Genomic DNA, 19,262 nt, shown 5'->3' with positions numbered 1-19,262 from the left:
TTTGTCCTCTTTTCGTGTTAAAACTATGTATAACGTATAATAATTTCGGGATAATTGAGTTGCAAAGCGGCATTATATATATTTTAAAGGAAGGGGATCATATTTTATATTTTTATCCAAACATTTCAAAACGTCATTAATATGCAAGTATAAACTCAAGTATATTTTATAAATAACTCTTCAAGTTCAAATCAATCATGCATTTAATTAAGCATAGTCAATAAAAGATAATTAAAAGAGAAAGAAAATTCACTTCCTTTTACTTCCCATTTAAAAAAACAGTCTAGATTTTTTTACATAGTCATATTCATATCACACTATCTTATTAAAAGTTCAAATTTGCGAAGTCTTCTATTAAAAACTATTACTCATATGCAAATTATCTTTTACAAGTTTTATTTTAAAAATAGTATTAGTATTTAAAATCATATCAAACATGTCTTTAAGTGTTATTTAGCATTTCAAATCTTCTTTTGCCAAACGGCATTTGAAATTTCCTTTCTATGTAAATTATTATATTTTTCTATCAGTCTTATTCTAGCTAGTATTTCTTGTTTAAAGCCTTAGTAATATCTATAAGTATTATTTTTAATAGTATTATTACATCTTTTTTATCTTAAAAACTTAGCAATAATTTACAGATTATTTTCTTAACATTATATTTGCATTTAGTCTAATTAATTAACCTAAGTTTGGTCGGATAACCGTAAGTTAACGCATTCTAAAGGATGCCTAACCCCTTCCCTTTAGGATAATATAGAGCCCTTACCTAGAATCACACTGGTTAAGCAGACTATTAACGGAGGTTTAGTTTTAACTTTGCCTTAGTTAACATCTAGGTGTCCTAATTCACCGTTAAATTAATTAGGTGGCGACTCCTTAAAACAAAATAAATAGGAATCACCAATACGTCATACTCCCTAATTAACTTCCGGGTTAAAATGGGGTGTGACAGGCGTCTCAGAACCATGTTCAACTATTGCGACGGGAAACAATCGAGACAGAGATTACTCCGATTCCAATGATGAACACATCTGTTCCTGACTCGGAGAAATCGATTCAGCGCAAGGAGGCTAGATCTGAAGTGGGTAATCGAAAAACACCAGTTGAGCTGGAGATGAAGGATACTAGCCAACAAGCAACTCCAACGGAGACTGTTCAGCCTCACGAGATTCCAATTGGTGCTGACGAAGGTAAGCACAAAACGCCGTGGACTAATTTGTTCTCTCAAAATAGAGTTGCTAGCAAGGGTATGCCGCTTGCCTATGTAGCCCCAACTGTTGTCGACGGGAAACCTGTGGTTTATGTGGAAGAGGATGAAGTTAAGCAACAGACTCAGAATTGGATGAATGCTTTAGTAGTCTATACAATGGGTGACACACCGAGCTATACTTTTATGAGTAACTACATTGCTCGCAATTGGAATACTGTGGCCTGCCCCGAGGTATATTACCATGACGAGGGATATTATATCGTCAAATTTCAAAGCCCAGAGGATAGAGATGAGATTATGTTTGCTGGCCCTTATACAATGAACAGTATACCTCTTGTATTGCAATTTTGGACTCCGGAATTTGATTTTCATGAAGAATATCCTCGAACAATGCCGTTATGGGTGAAATTCCCTACCCTGCCTATGATCTATTGGGGACCTAGAACACTTGGTAATATTGCAAGTAGATTGGGTAATCCTTTATTTGCGGATGAATGTACAGCAAAGCAGAGTAGGGTCTCTTACGCTAGGGTACTGGTTGACATGGATGTTACGCAAGAACTTCCAAGAGAAGTGCAAATTGTAGATTCTAAGGGCAATTCCTTCAGGCAGGATGTGGTATATGAATGGTGCCCTAAGTATTGTCCTAAGTGTCTAAAGTATGGGCATATTTGTGCAGATGAGATAAAGCGAGGGCCGCCAGCTCCACATAACAAACCAAAGCAGAGAGGCAAAGCACATCAGAAACCATATGTTCAGAGATGGGTAGGAAGGCAAATGCACACATCTGATCCCGGACCATCCACTAATACTCAGAAGCCCATTATAGCAGGGACTGAGCAGCAACAAGAGATAAATGGTACCAGTCCGAGCATGGAGCCAATACAACAACCTGCTGATAAGGATCGATTGGCTGGTCACGCCCAAGGAGGTAACCGCAGGGGCGTTACTTATGCTTCAATGGTTCAACCTAAAGCACTAGGAGGTGAAAAGCAGCAAGCTGGGAAACCACAAACTCACATGAGTAAAAATCAGCAAGGGGTCAGTCTAATTGCACCAATACATCAGGACCATCAGGTGAACACAGATGGTCCTACAGAGGTTCATTCAGTGGGCACTAATCACATACCGAATCAGGGGACGCAGATGATCAGTGTCAATCCCTTTTCACCTTTGGCTGATAGTATTGAGAGTACACAAGCAGCAGCTAAGCCTCCCGAAGGGAGGAAGAAATCTAAATGAATTGGATCGTGTGGAATGTGAGGGGCATGAACAAGCCCTTCAAACAAAAGGAGATGAGGAATTATTTGGTGCAAAATAAAATTAACTTTGCTGGTTTGTTGGAGACAAGGGTTAAGGAACATAATGCAACGAAAATCATGAACAAAATAACTAGAGGTTGGAGTTCGGCAAATAACTATTTAAAGGCGATTAATGGCAGGATCTGGATTTTATGGAAAGCAGCTGATATCCAAGTAACTATTGAGGAAACTCATGACCAACTTATATTATGTCATGTACAGGATAGGAAGACTGATTTTCAAAGTCATATTGCAGTGGTGTATGGAAAGAATACTATTGAAGAAAGGAAGAGTCTATGGGCAGAATTGGGCAGAATAGGCAGTATAATTACCACCCCTTGGTGTATTTGTGGCGATTTTAACACTCCCCTTTCAATTGAAGATAGAGTGGGGGGTCAGCAAGTGACACAATATGAGACCAATGACTTTCGACAAATGGTTGATACATTGAACTTGACTGATATGAAGGCCACAGGCAGAGTGTTGACGTGGACAAACGGGCATGTATGGAGTAGAATTGATAGAGCCTTGTGTAATCCAGCCTGGAACTTGACGTACGGAAGGATCACAGCTGACTTCAAAGAAAATAATTTCTCTGATCATTCTCCCATTCACCTGGCATTCTCATTAGATGAAGCTAGAAAGAGGAGACCATTCAGATTCCTGAATGTATTAACTGCTGATGAGAGATTCTTGGGTATAATTGATGAAGTATGGAAACAACCCACACAAGGATCGTTTATGTTTCAAGTGTGGCAGAAGCTGACTAAGTGTAAAGAACCTCTCAAGGTACTTATGCAAGCTGAGATGGGGAATCTTGAACATAAAATCCAGGAGGCTCGAGATAGGTACAAGCAATACAAATCCAATTGACAAAACATATTGATGAAACATTATTGTTACAAGAAAAAGATGCTATGCAGGAGTTGAACAAATGGTCAGACATCCAGGAAAAAGTATTTAAGCAAAAGTCAAAAGCTCACTGGATTAATGTCGGGGATAGCAATAACAAGTATTTTTTCGCTTGCATGAAGGCTAGAGCAAATGCAAACAATATATCCACTTTGAGGAATGCTCAGGGGAGAACACTGTTGAAACATAGTGATATTGAGGAGGAAATCCTTAGTTTCTATCAAGGACTGTTAGGTACTGCTGCACCTACCCTACCTTGTGTTGATATCACCATCATGAGACATGGCCCTAGCTTGAATGTGCAACAACAAAGGGAAATGATTGCTGTTGTATCTCAAACAGAAATTCAAGAGGCTTTATTTGCCATTGATGACAACAAAGCCCCAGGCATAGATGGATTTAATGCTCACTTCTTTAAAAAAGCATGGGGAATTATTAAAGAAGATGTCACTTTGGCTGTCCAAGAGTTCTTTTTGGAGAGTAGAATGCTGAAGGTAATTAACAACACAGTGATAACACTTATACCAAAATCCTCCCATCCTGAAACCATTAGGGACTTTAGACCTATAGCATGCTGTTCCACATTGTATAAGATCATCTCCAAAGTTATCTCAGCTAGAATCAAGGGAGTGATAGATGGGCTGATAGGAAGTTGCCAGTCTGCATTTATCCCAGGGAGGGTAATCTCAGACAATATTTTGTTAAGTCATGAGTTGGTTAAAGGTTACACAAGAAAACAGCTCTCACCTAGATGTATGATAAAAGTGGATCTTCAGAAAGCATACGATTCTGTAGAATGGAGTTTTATTCAACAAGTATTACAAGAGCTTGGTTTTCCCCATAAGATGATAGCATGGATTATATGCTGCATCTCAACAGTGAGCTACACCTTTCTAGTTAATGGAGGATTAACACACACTATGCAAGCAAAGAAGGGACTTAGACAAGGGGATCCCATGTCCCCTTATGTCTTTGTGCTGATTATGGAATACTTGAACAGGTGCCTAGGGACTCTGCAGTCAATACCTGATTTTAATTTCCATCCAAGGTGTGAAAGGCTAGGAATCACTCATTTATGCTTTGCTGATGATCTCCTCTTGTTTGCAAGAGGAGATACGGGGTCTGTCATGCTCTTAAAGGAGAAATCCGACCTCTTCTCGGCTGCTTCAGGATTGAAGGCAAATCTGTCTAAAAGCCAGGTGTATTTTGGTGGGGTGTCTAATAGAGTCAAAGAGGAGATTTTACAAGTCTTGGGGTACGAGATAGGGGAACTACCTGTTAAATATCTAGGGGTTCCTTTATCAACTCGAAGACTCAATATAACCCAATGTATGCCACTAGTGGATAAGATGACTGCTCGGATAACATCTTGGATGGCCAAGGGGCTCTCCTATGCCGGGAGAATTCAAATGATCAGATCTGTGTTGTTTGGGATCCAATCTTACTGGGCTCAAGTGTTCCTACTTCCACAAAAGATCATTAAGCTTATTGAAGCAATATGTAGAAGCTACTTGTGGACAGGGCAAACAACGGTATCAAGAAGAGCTTTGGTGGCATGGGAAAGAGTGTGTTTGCCTCAGGCTGCAGGGGGTCTAAATATACTCAACATGAAACTATGGAATCAAGCGGCAATTAGTAAACTTTTATGGGCATTGAGCCAACATAAGGAGAAGCTTTGGATTACTTGGGTGCACACTTATTATATAAAAAATCAGAATATGTTCACAATGGCAATACCAAAACAGGCATCATGGATGGTGAAGAAGATCCTAAATATGAGGAAGTATTGGCACACAATCATTGCTAGCCCCACTTTGGTCAAAAAAGAGAAATTTCACATACAAGCAGCTTATATAGCTTTGAGAGGACCTGTAACTGAGGTAGCTTGGAGTAGTCTGATTTGTCACTCAGTTGCAAGTCCCAGGACAGTGTTCATTCTCTGGTTAGCTTTGCTTGGCAGGCTTAGAACACAAGATTTACTGATCAAATGGGGCATTGATGTCAACGGAACATGTGTGCTATGCAACAATGGGCTGGAAACACAAGAACATTTGTTGTTCCATTGTTGCTTCTCTAAGAAAGTATGGCAGGAGATGTTAAGCTGGCTAGGGTGGAGCAGAAATGTGGGAAACTGGGAACAAGAGTATACTTGGGTGCAACAGGCTGCTAAAGGAAGGAGGCCACAACATGTGCTACTGAAGGCTTGCTTTGCTACTACTGTTTATGGAATCTGGATTGAACGTAATACACGGCTATATCAGAATAGAAGCATAACCAGTGAGAAGTTAATTCATGAAACAAAAACTTCTATCTGTATTAGAGTTCGAAATAATAAGAGGTTGTTTGAATATATCAGTAAGTTGTAAATAGATTACTGAGAGGTATAGAAATCTTGAATTGAGGGCAGTCTAGGTAGAAAGTATCAGGGGTAATGAGTTTATCAGGTAGGGAGAAGACGAGGTTGCTTTGATTTTGTTCAAAAGGTTGGCTGGTTAGCTAACAGTTGCTTTGTATAGACACACTTGGTGATTAATAAAATATCTCTTTAATTGCCAAAAAAAAAAATCATGGCCAGCATGGATACTAGAACCTTCTACATATTCATTTATTAAAAAATTAGTTGTTGGGTTTGGTTAGTCTTTGGTTAAATTGTCAAATTGGCCAAAAATATTCAACTCTTTTAAATTTCCATCTATCCCGAGTTCACAGCAAGGCGTGCATTAGTACTATTTTATCATGTAATCTTACATATAAATTTATTTTATATCAAAATATAATAACATAAGTTGTCCACTAGATTTGCACTGAAAATTAAACGTGTCAACATTTCCACTCCAAACCTGTTATTCTATTTTTGGGACCAATAGAATAGATTTCAAATATCACACAAATTGATATCTAATTTAACAAAAACTAAAAATTTACGATAGAAAAAAGGTGGACAGCTAAATTAACATGGATAATAAAGTAGCTTCTTCTTTTATTTTTTTAATCAAAAATAGGAAGATAAATACATTAAAGTTGATATAAACTTGTTTATTTTTCGAGATTTACAAAGTCCTACAAACCAAACCGGTCTCATCTATATATAATATAAAGCTAGGCAATATAAAAGTGATGTGGCACCTCTCTTTGGCCAAGAATGCTATTTATCTTTTTTCTCCTTTTTTTGATTTTTTCTCTCATTTTTTTAATTATTTCACTTTAAAATATCATCTTCATAACTCACATTCATTGATTTTCATAACTTCTACTTTTAATTAGTAATTAATAATATTCATAACATTTTTTACTTTTAATTTCTTCCGATATCTTCCATTTACGTGCTAGCTATGTTAAGAAACCCAAAAGACCGTTCTTAAAGTTTCTTAAATCTAATCATTTGTTATCCTATTGATTGAATCACTAATTAAATGTAATAATTTCAGATAAGTTACAAAGCTTTCCACTTGCCCATCTTCTTCTTTTCCCATAAATATCACATAAATTTCATAATTGTGGGGATGGCTAATGCCACAGACCAGGTGATGTTTAATTCACCAGTGACAGTCAAGAAAATCATGGCAAATGTCAGGGTGAAGTAATACCAGCTAAAGAAGCTGCTGATTCGTCTTCTTCCTCTTGCAATGTTGGGATTAAATTGGTCAGTTCCATATGCCAAATTACAAGGACTGATGTACATTTTGTATTACTGTCACGACCCAGCCCCGTGGGCCGCGACTGGTGCCCTACTTGGACACCCAGACAGACAAACATACCAAATCGTAACACACTTATCCAAATCGAATACATACAGATAGCATATACGGCCACAAATACTATATGCCGTCTCAAACTATGTCAAACTGTTTCAAACACATTTCAACGCAACCGTGTGCGGACATATATATATATAACGAAAAGCCGGCAAGGCTGTCAAATATGTCAAAAGCCGACAAGGCTATCAATTGGCACAACGACCCAAAACATATACAAACCGCACGCCAACAAGGCTGCCATAACGAAAGAGATCATATAAACACAACTGTACGGAAGTAGGCACACACACCCACAAATACGTCTACAGACCTCTAAACAGACAAACCGAATCATATGGCGGGACAGGGCCCCGCCGTTCCCCTGAACAAATACATATATACATAGCGAACGAATATATACCAAAATGTGTGCTCTGAAATGAGAAGAGCACTCCAAACAGCAGAAGAGGGTGTCCTAAATGGGTAGATCACCAAACTGTGCGTCTGTACCTGCGGGCATGAAACGCAGCCCCCCGAAGAAAGGGGGTCAGTACGAAATATGTACTGAGTATGCAAAGCAGAATATACAGAAAGCAAATCTGAGACATAAACGAAATGGAAGTACCAAACATAAGTGCAAATCCAACATATCAAAATTTGCTTACTTTAAAAAATATGTAAGTAATGCATAGGGTACAGAAGAATATGGTCGCCCACCCGTCGATGGCGCCATAACACAGCATAACACCAGAAAGTTTCAAATCTCCGTATCCCCGTCACATATCACATCACAACATAACGCCATACACAGCATAACACCAAATATATGTGGAACCCGACCCTCATTAGCGAGTAGCTCGGAGAACCATAACACAGCATAACTCCGGAGTATATCAAAGCGCGCACGATAACAGAACCGGCCCGGGAACCGGCGAAAGATATAACAAAACGCACGAGCAGAGTCATGAGTAAACATATGCATAAAATCATTATCATAGACTCAAATATAAGTAAATGACCAAACTTGAAATTCGAAATGATAATCATACCAAATTCTTTCAAAAGTCGTCCGAATTACATAAAAGAAAGTCGTGGGACCCACGGACGGTTATTGACCCGAGTCGGGCCCGCCTATGGAAAACATACTCATTATACATCATGCCAACTCCTATAAAAATATTGGAGCAATCCGAGCCTTTATGCAAAAGATATGGCATTTCGTAGTTACGAAATTCTTTAAAACGACTATTTTTGTACAAAGTTTGGAAATCAATTCTTTCAAAAACATAAAGGTTCATATTTCATCACATCATACATAAGAATGCCAAGAAATAGATATAAGGATCATAGAGTGCTCGGATTTCGAATCTCAGAATTTTCCTCAAGGCTCATAACCTAGCCTATTGAAAACTAAGGCATGCCAAAAGAAAGAAGGGTTGCGCTTTACATACCTCGTACGCACTCCAAGATAGCCAATCTAAAGTAAATCCCAATCTACGCCTCGGGCTCCCCAAGGTCTACAAATATGCCAACGAATATCCAATCATTAGCTAAGGGCACTTAAGTCATTCATTCCAAACTAATCATTAAATTCTACCGAAAATTCGGCAGCACTTCCCCTGTAAATAGGCCATCCCGAGAATTTATCTCGCTCAAAATCAACAACAACAACCACAATAACCAACCTAGTAACATTGATAACCAATTCGAAATGCAAAATAATAATAGTTAACTCTCTTTTACATCATTCAACAACTCTCATAAATTCAACTCGACGACTTACCTTCAAGCTAACATCGATGCTTATATATTTAAATACTAACCCGAATCCATACCAACAATACTTAAAGACATTCTAAGCAATTCATACAACATTTCCAACAATCCAAAAATTTTCCCTTCCTTTCCACATAATGTAACTCTTCCATTCTAACTTCACACCATCCAACTAATATCAACATTTTTCCATATTCATTAACTAACTCAAGATTACCCAAACATATTTCAATAACATTTTAAACAATATCCAAGGATTTGAACCATTCCGCCCATTTCCATATTCCATTCGAAACTTCTACAATTGCAATGAAACCACCAAATCGCATTGTTTTCTTCCAAATTCATTAATAACAACCATAGTTCACATTTAGCATCTTACTTTCATAATTGCATAAAAATTATATAAAAATCACTTAATTTCTCATAACAACATACAACCAATTTCAACACCAACTCAACTCGTTAACCCTTTATCTACGTCATCAATGTCACAACGACACCTCTAACAAGCTAAATAAATTTTAATTCACCATTCTCTTTCATTACTATAGCTCACGGCCACACTCCTCTTCACACACCCACACGACCTCTATAAAGTTTCTAACCATTAATTTCCTTCATTCTCATCACATAACCCATGATAACAACAACAATAATCATATGAACATAATCATACCCTCAATCCTTTCAATTTAGCAAGGATAGCAATATGTCCATAAAACAACACAACTTTAAATTTAACCATTTAATTCCTACATAATGCTACTAAAATCAATTCCTCATTCTTACTCAAAACACCCCCCTTACACGGCTCAATTTATAATTCAACATCAACATACATAACCCGTTTGTATTCAACACACATCTACCAAGCTATACAAGTCTAAACTACCTCCAAAACATGTAGAAAAGAATTAAATCTTACCTTAGAGACAAACTCTAATTTTTCACCATGAAATGTCTTCAAGAAAGCCATGGCTACCATGAGCTCCATCTTTTTCCTCCTCTTGATCTTCAAATCTCTCCAATTAATTGTGTAGAAGGGGGCAAAAATGGGCTGGCCGTGAACAGTGCCCGTGAACAGTGGCGGCGTGAATAGTAGCGGCATGAACAGTGCGCGTGAACAGTGGCGGCGCCGTGAACAGTGCGCCGCCGTGAATAGTAGCGCCGGGAACCCCCCTCTCTCTCTAAGCTTGAGAGCTTCTCTCACTAACTCTACTTTGATGGATGAGTTTTGTGAATAATGGAGGAATATAAGTCATCTTATGCCTTATGCCTTATATAAGTAGCCCTTAACATTGACACATGTCCCACTAATTTACTTGTCTAACTTTAATTAATCAATTTTTGTGATAATCAAAGTTGAAAATTAAAAGCTCTTATTTCATGTCCGAAAATAATTCCTCCTTTAACTTGAGTCAATTTGCTTGCGGATAATTTGTCGTATAAATGTACGGGGTATAACAATTACAATCATAGTTTTCATTGTTGCTATATAATTTTCTTTGTCCGTGATTTTTCGTTGTTTCACGTTTAATGTGATTGGAAGTTTACTATATTCTTGTATTTTTGCTATGTTCTTTGTATAATGTGTATAACTGAGGACTCAAATTGGCTTTTACTTTGTGCTTTCGCACCGCCATATATTTTATCTTTAAATATTTTTGAAATGGTCTTGGAATTTTTGCCTTATCCGGGCCTTAATGCATGCTAATAGCACTGCTTTCGGATTTGGGTCGGTAGGCAAAACGTCTCTACTATTATTTATCACTTATTTTGTTAAGCTTGAGTTATTGTGTAGTAATGTAGATACAGAGAGACAATGGGATTTAGTGCTAGATTAAACAACGAACAATTTTGTAACATATTGTAGGAAGAAGATGATGAAAAATGAAAAGAATGTTTTTAGTTATTTTAGGGTGATTCAAAAATTTAAATGTGAAAAGCTATCATATATTCTTATGAGATGCATACGTTCTTTGAAAAGGTGTTGTAGTAAAAGAAGATTTCTTCTATATAATTTCAGCACTCGCAAAGATTTCCTTTGGTGAATGTCAACAAAGGCCTCTATCAAACACATATATAGAGAGGCGAATCAATGTGCCGACTTTATGATAAACTAAAGCTACAAACACGATGAAAATTTAATAATCTAGAGAATAATGCGCTAAAAAATATGGAGTTTCTTCTCATGACAGATTTAGACGGTGTCACTTTTGAACGACCGTAAACTTTTTAAATCTTTTCCAATGTACCAATTTTTTTTTTTTTTATAACTTTCTTTGTGATTGAAGTATTGATTTATATACTATTTACTTTTATAATTAGGAGCATATAGGTTTCTTTCCTATATAATAATAAGAGGAATTTGTTCTTCCTTTTAACTGTTGTTTTTATTTATGTTATTTTGGAGGAAAAATTGATGAGTGAGGAATAATTAGACCAAAAGTATCTATTTTTTTTTATTGTGATTTACTATAATTTAGAAGTTTTTTCAATCAGGAATTATTATGTTATAATACTCTACGAATTTTACTTAAAAGGAGATTTGATTTGTTTAGTATTTAGACATAATTTTTATGAGTGGAAATTAGTTGAAGTATTTGTCATGTTTCATCTATTTTTATACAAACTAATTCATAAAATGATCACTTAATAAATTCATTGATATTCTTTTATGCATGATCGCGCGACGCGCGGACAAGTTAACTAGTTAAAATATAGAATAATGAACAAAAACATACCTATAAAATCACGTTTTTCGAATTTCCTACACGAACTATCATGTATTTGCATTTTCTATCAAAAATATCACTAACTATTATTTATAAAAACACACCTCAAAACTAATGAGTCAACTATCATGTGAATAAAATTTTATGCGTAAATTAAGTTGTAACGGCCCTTTTAGTGATTATATTCAATCACTTGGCTAACCAGCTTTGATATGTGGTTTGATAAGTAGTTTATAATATTTCACGTAGAAAACACAAACAACTAATAGTTTAGACTAAAAACTCGCCAAAAATAAAGATACTTTTAGTGTGTTTTTGACCTCCGACAACAACAACATCAAATGTGTATTTTTTTTTTTTTTTACAGTTATCTCTAAAATACTGTATATAAACAAACAACCAAATTAATATTTAAATGAAAATCGTACAAAGACGAAAAAGTGGCTGAGAGGGGGTCATTTAACAAGAAAAAGCTGGTTTTGGCACAACATATATAATACTAACACTATACAAAAAAGAAATATAAAGCAAAAAAGAAAAAAAACACGACTTTATCACCCAAAAAAAAAATTTCAAAATTTCCTAGAAGAGAGGTTGAAAGGGGAATTATCTTTTTAAATATATACAAACTAGGGAATTTTATTTTTAGGTTCAAAATCAAGAAAGTAGTATTGTTTTGTTTTGTAGGAATAATATTATGGTGTCAATGAAATACATATTGGTATTAAGTTATTTATTTGCAGCTTTTGGATACGTATATTCATCATCGTATACGTTTTTATACGATCTAAGGTCTCAATGTCCTATTGGGATCTCTTTTCCATCGCCTTTGCTTATTGAGGTAATAATTTAATTTTCTATCATTTTTTTTTATGTTGGATTTCATTTATATGTGTGATTTTTTATGTTGGGGTGTTCTTGATTTATTCAAATGGGTTGTATTTTTCAATTTCTTGCTGATTGGTGTTATAAAGATTATTTTTTTATTGAAGGGGTTTTGCTAATTTATATATGATTTTTTAATATTTGGGTGTTCTTGATTTATTGAAATGTTTTTTTTTCCAATTTTTTGCTGATTGATTTTGTAAAGATTACATTTTTATTGAAGTGGGGTTTGCTAATTTTGGTGATTAGTAGGGGTTTGAAGTTATTACCCAATTTATCAATTTTTTGGGGGATATTTTTTTGTTGTTGGATTTCATTATATATATGTTTTTTTTTATTTTTTTTATTTTTGGGTGCTCATGAATCGAAATGGGTTGTATTTTTCAATTTTTTTGCTGATTAGTTTTATAAAGATTTCATTTTTATTGAAGGGGTTTTGCTAATTTTGGTTATTAGTAGGGGTTTGAAGTTATTACCCAATTTATCAATTTTTTGGGGGATATTTTTTTGTTGTTGGATTTCATTAAATATATGTTTTTTTTTTAATTTTTATTTTTGGGTGCTCATGAATTGAAATGGGTTGTATTTTTCAATTTTTTTGCTGATTAGTTTTATAAAGATTTCATTTTTATTGAAGGGGTTTTGCTAATTTTGGTTATTAGTAGGGGTTTGACGTTATTTTTGTTGTTGGATTTCATTAGATAGCTGATTTTTTTTATTTTTTATTTTTTTATATATATTTGGGTGTTCTTGATTTAGGTCTGCGTACACTCTACCCTCCCCAGACCCCACATGATGGGATTATACTGGGCTTGTTGTTGTTGTTGGTGTTCTTGATTTATTGAAATGGTTTTTTTTTTCAATTTTTTGCTGATTGGTTTAAGAAAGATTTCATTTTTCTTAAGGGGTTTTGCTAATTTTGGTGATTAGTAAGGGTTTGAAGTTGTTTTGCTAGTTTTGTTGTTGGATTTCATTATATATATATATATACATATATGATTTTTTATATTTGGGTGCTTATGATTAATTAAAATGGGTTGTATTTTTCAATTTTTTGCTGAGGTTTTGTAAAGATTTCATTTTTTATTGAAGGGGTTTTGCTAATTTTGGTATTAGTAGGGGTTTGAAGTTGTTTTATGATTTCTAAGAATCTTTTTGGTTTTTTTTTTCTTTTTTCTTGATTGTTTGGGTTTACTTTTCAATTGCAATCATGGTTTGGTTGTGATTTTGTTGATTATTCATTGAGTTGCTTCTGTTTTATGATTTCATTTTTTTTCCTTTAAAACTTTGGACTTTTAGGGCTCGTTTGGTACGAGGGATAAGGATAAATAGTCCTGGGATTATGTTTGAGATGAGTTTATCCCATGTTTGGTTGGGATAAAATCGCGGTATAACTAATCCCGGGATTAGTTATCCCGGGATTGTAGTGTTATTTTGAATAACTAATCTTGGGATAACTAATCCCAGGATAAGTTATCCTGAGATAACTTGTTTCCAACCAAACGACCACTTAGGTTATTTTGGGGTTTGAGATTATCTTATGATTCACAAGATAAGGTTTTAAGTCATTGAGGAAAATATTGCAGCTTATTTTTCAATTTTTTTTTGTTGGTTTGGTATTCTTTAAATTATTAGTGCTATGTATATGAAGTTGGAACAAAGAAAGGATCATTGTACGAGCAATATTATGGTTTCAAGTCGTGGTAATGTGGAGATACTTGGTGCTTCATGGCTCATTTAAGTATTTTCAATTGCTAATCATGGTTTAGTTTGCTTATTCATGAGTTACTGCTGACTGTTTTGTAACATCTTTTGAAAGTTATAAATTTTGGTATTTTATATTGTTATAGATGATTAAAAAGATTAGTTAAGTCAATGGTGATGTGGAAATTCTATCTATAAGTATTGCATATTCATGTTTCAGAGTCCTTTTCGTAACTCCCTTTTGCACCATGGCTGAACATTTGAGCACGATTTAGATGGGAAAACGTATTTTCTTGAATTAAGAACATAAAACTTTATAAAGAATGTCTTCTATTCCGGATCGGAGAAACAGATCAAAATAGTTTGGAGGATTACTCTGCTCCTCCCAGAGACGCCCATGAGTAGGACAGTTGGTTTTCGAAGATTTGCTGTTTGCAAACTGTATTCCATATCTAGCGAGTAGGCAGTGAAGTGTAAATAGTGCGTGTAGAAGTATTGATATTTGGATAATTTATCAGTTGTATATGTATTAGATATAAAAGAAGTGTAAGTGGTGCAACCAAGGGTGCGGCCTGGTGGTCAATATAGTGGGAGAAGAATCTGCCTAGGCCTTGAGTACAGATTTACCTGGTACTTGTATTGGTTGGAGGTGGTAGGTACCTGGTGGAATAGTCGAGTTGCGTGAGTTGCGTGTAAACTCATCCGAAAACCAACTACTTTGAAAAAAATGTGTAAGTGGTATCAGCAGCCTCCCCTCCTTTCCTGGAGAAGCCCGTGAGAGGGAAAAGCTCAATGTTATGTCATTAATTTTGTTTTGAAGCATTGCCAACTGCTTGAAAAGTCTGTTCCATTGTCTCTAGAGTAGTTAGTGAAGTTTGCATAGAGTGGGAAACTTGGGTTGGAAGAGTGTTAGGTGAGCCGCTTAGCTTCCTTTGCAAGTTAGAAATTGTTTTTGTGAATGGGACAATTTTAGGCTCGAGCTGCAGCTCGTGTATTCTCCTTTAGGATGAGTGTTCATCTGGATGTTCCCTGATAATAAGTTTAGTGATTGTGAAACATCACTCATGACTCATGGCATTTTATCTTGGCTGCAATCATAATGCGGCTTTATTTCCAATTCAGGTGAACATTTTAATGCTTTTCAACAACATAGGGGATGGGGGAATCAGCAAGAATAAGTTTCTCTTTGACCCCCTTCGGCTCCATGCTTCTCTTGTTCTTGTAAATATCTTGGTATACAAGTTAAAGCAAGCTACATAAATGACAACTTCCTGCAAGCTAAAGAAGGCACCAAGAGCTTGGTTTGAAAGGTGATAGTAGCATGTGTAAGAGCCGAAATAGGATTAGGAAAAGAACCAGCTTTCAAGTAAGTGAATGAAAAAGCGGTCATTAAGTTGTTAGTGAACGGTCTGGTTGGTGGTCAAGCTCTATTAAGGTGAATGGGTGTTTTTAGTTAACTTGTAATTGGGGCTTTAAATGGCTTTTTGTGCGGCTCAACTTTGGGAAATAGATTATTCAACTTCTAGTGTAGGTTCTCTAGATCATGTTCTAATAAATGCTTATCATGTGTAACTTCTGTGTCTCAGTAATATGCATCACCTTGGTTCTGGAATTGCTCCCTTTTTTAGCTTATTGTGTGCTTAATGTTACAGACTTTCTCTATCTTTGATATGAAAACTTTTTTATTCTCTAAAATGAGGTGTTTCCAAAAGTTACATTTACTACTTCCATAGCCGGTCTTTTAATTTTTCCTGGATACTTTTGAGGAATGTTTATTCTTTTCTTACATTAATTCGTCTACAGCCTGAAGTCTGTGTGACCTATTTGCAGTTTGTTTTAAATGGATAGGTCTCATATAGATTGTTGATTTTTTCCACATCGGTTGTGGGATGGGTGTTTGGACTCCTTATATGGACCGGGGAAATCCTACCCTATCCTCATGAGCTAGCTTTTGGGGTTGAGTTAGGCCCAAGATTCGTTCTTTACATAGATCTGCTTTTATAGTTTCCCAAGTTTACACTTGTTATATTATCATGTTATTTTTCATTTGTGTTCCTTGATGTAAGAGAACTGGGTTGTAATTTTTTGTGGTATAGAAGAGGGAATTGAGGACCTAATTTTTCATAAAGTAACTTTATACGTCTTCATGTGAACTGCATTCTTCTTTTTAACGATGGCATGCATCTTCTATAAAAATTCTGATTTTCTCTTTTGCCTTTATGCAACAAAAGACGGATGGAGAATCACTTGACAAGGCTCTAAGGTCCTGTCAGAAAGATGATGCTATTGCTATTTTGTTCTATGCCTCGTGGTGTCCTTTCTCGACAGGCGTCAAATCAAAGTTTGGTACTCTGAGTTCCATGTTCCCGCAAATCAGACATGTGATGGTTGAGCAATCAAGAGCCATGCCCAGGTGAGTTCAATTTTGTTACATAATTATCTTTTTTGAGTACGGTAGTGCCATATAGTCTCTATGAGCATTTTGCTTCACCATTAGAGCTTGTGCAGTACAGCAGTAACTTCTCAAAAGGTGCCACTAAAATTTTTAGCCTTTTCTTCTCTCCAAGCTTGTCCACTCTTTTTTCAGCTGCTTGTCACAATTTTAATCATGTGTCTTGCCTCTCATCTGCAGTGTGTTTTCAAGATACGGAGTTCATAGCTTTCCATCAATATTGATTGTGAATCAGATGGTGAGAGTGGGATATCATGGCCGGAAAGATCTTCACTCTCTTGTGAACTTCTACAAGAGGACTACAGGTGACCTTTTCGAATGCTTGCCTATATTCTCTTTTTGCATGCTTTTGGGATGGCATAGTAGTAAGAGTTCATCCATACTGCTGTGGTTTTCTTTTCTTTGAGCTGAGGGTCAATCGGAAACGTCTCTACCTTCATGGTAGGGGTACTCTACCCTCCCCAGAACCCCCCCCCCCCCCCCCCCCCCTTTTTTTTGTGGGTTTACACTGGGTATGTTGTTATTGTTTTCGAAACACCAGACAAACCTAAAATTGGGTCATTGGGCAGATGGTTATTGTAGTAGAATGGTGTTAGCTTTTCATTTTCATCACATTTGGTTTCGAGTCTGATGCCAATTTTTTAAGGGGAAAATTCAGCGATTTGGCCAAAAAACCAATTTCTCATGTTAAAGTTAAGCCAAATCAGTGTTGAAGCAAAGAAGAACTAAAATTGGCAACCACAGTGAACTCTTCAATTTAAGGCCCATGCACTTATATTGAGGCACAATAACCCCACTTAGTCTTTAGATTCTGGTCCCAAACTGAAGAGCCCACAACCGAAAACTCAACTAGCTCATATATGCTTGAGAGAACCGAATCTGAATTTTACTTAACTCAGTGAATGCTTTCAAAATTTCGAAATCAAAATTTGGTTTTCAAATTAAAACAAAGAATAGCAACTAAATGAGCAAACATAATAGCAGCAGGTGCTATAGAAAGTATCTACTCAATGTCCTGGATCAATTACCCACTATTGGTCAATTGATAACATTTATGGTAAGTCTTTATTGAATAGATTGTGGAAGTAAGACATATTGCTCTTTAGCAATTTCTTTAACAGTTCAAAGCAATCTTAGAAAGGTAAAAGTTTGAATCACTTTGAGCCTAGTTTTCCCACTCCGGGGGGATACTGGGTATTGTTCTTTCGTGCATTCAGAGGGCATGAAGACTAGTTAAGACTTAAGAGGGGTGCTATTGGGACTTCATGTTCATTAGCTGAACTTATCCAAAATTTGGTAGCTCTCATATGTAGTAAAACTATTTTCTTGCAAGTCAATCACATTTATATGATCTCTAGATTCCTTAAGTTTTGTTTTCATCAGAATACAAAAATGAATAGATAGCTCTTTAAGTGAGGCCACTTGGGAGATTGACTTAATTCATTTTTATCCTCTCTAATTGTTTCATATTTTTTCTCCTCTACCTCTCTTTCAAAGTTCTCTAACTTTTTACCTCTTTCAGACAGTGTCCACGCATTATATTAGGACTGGTGAAATGTAAAGCAAATTTTCCGTAGCGCGTAGAGTGAACACCAATAGGGCCCCCCCTCCCCCAGAGAATGACTTTTTTAATGAGTACTGGTTTAACCATGCAGTCACATGCTATAAGTATTAGAAATATTAATCTAGAAATTTTGCAGTATGCAACAAATAAGCTAGTGCTTTACTCTTTCATTTTCGACTGATGGTATAGAACATGCTTGTTTCAGGGCTTCATCCTGTGGTAGATGCGACTGAAAGTCAAACTACTTATAAGGCAGATGGTCACAAGGCTTCTCAGCTATGGAAAGTGTCCTCTTTAAGGGAATTGCTCTCTAGCGAACCTTACCTTGTACTATCGGTTGCATTCATATTGTTTAGGGCTTCCCTATATTTCTTACCAGGGTTGGTTGCTCGTGTAGTAGCATTGTGGGCTGCTTATATTCCTCATCTAAACATGGGGATTTTTGGAGATTCGAGGCAGATTTTGGGGCGTGTCTTCCACGTCATTGACCCCAAGAGGGCTTGGAGCAAGCTAAAGCTATGCAAAACGAGAAACTTACATCAAGGTGCTAGGAATGCTCGAGTTTGGGCTTCGTCCTTGACATCAGTTTCGCTGGGAGAGACGTCAGCAGCTAGAGTGGGGTCCGCCTCAGGAGACTCGTAAGCTACTACACGTTGTCTCTTGCATCGGATCGTCACTAAAGTGAACATACTTAGAACTCAGAATCTGGCTTCTACAGCAAGTAGAGTGGTCTGCTTCATTACCTTTAATTTCTTCCCCTCCTGTGTTGTATCTTATCTTTTATCAGAATTTTTTCGTATACGCAGAGACCAGAAGATCTTGTGTTTTTAGAGTTTAGGTGGTAACATGAACAACATTCTTGTAAATTTTGAGAACAGAGGGTTTCTATGTATATTACATGTTGACAAGAGGGTGACTTTGTAACACTGCATGTGTGTGTCTGTGATGGTATTGTTGGCATTAACAAAAAGTGTGTGACT

At 36.2% G+C, this 19,262-nt stretch overlaps 1 protein-coding gene across 1 annotated transcript; it reads left to right on the top strand.

Annotated features, from left to right (window-relative positions):
• Positions 1-12,186: 12,186 nt before the first annotated feature.
• On the top strand, positions 12,187-19,208 carry LOC132624836 (5'-adenylylsulfate reductase-like 5). The gene is made up of 4 exons (XM_060339565.1): positions 12,187-12,518; positions 16,498-16,679; positions 16,899-17,023; positions 18,488-19,208. Exons 1-4 carry the CDS (start codon positions 12,375-12,377, stop codon positions 18,922-18,924), a joined length of 888 nt encoding a protein of 295 aa, XP_060195548.1. The 5' UTR covers positions 12,187-12,374; the 3' UTR covers positions 18,925-19,208.
• Positions 19,209-19,262: the final 54 nt, after the last annotated feature.

The sequence above is a fragment of the Lycium barbarum genome, chromosome 2 (genome assembly GCF_019175385.1).
Source record: "Lycium barbarum isolate Lr01 chromosome 2, ASM1917538v2, whole genome shotgun sequence".
NCBI classification, from domain to species: Eukaryota; Viridiplantae; Streptophyta; class Magnoliopsida; order Solanales; family Solanaceae; genus Lycium; species Lycium barbarum.
This window is presented reverse-complemented; position numbering and strand designations above follow the sequence as displayed.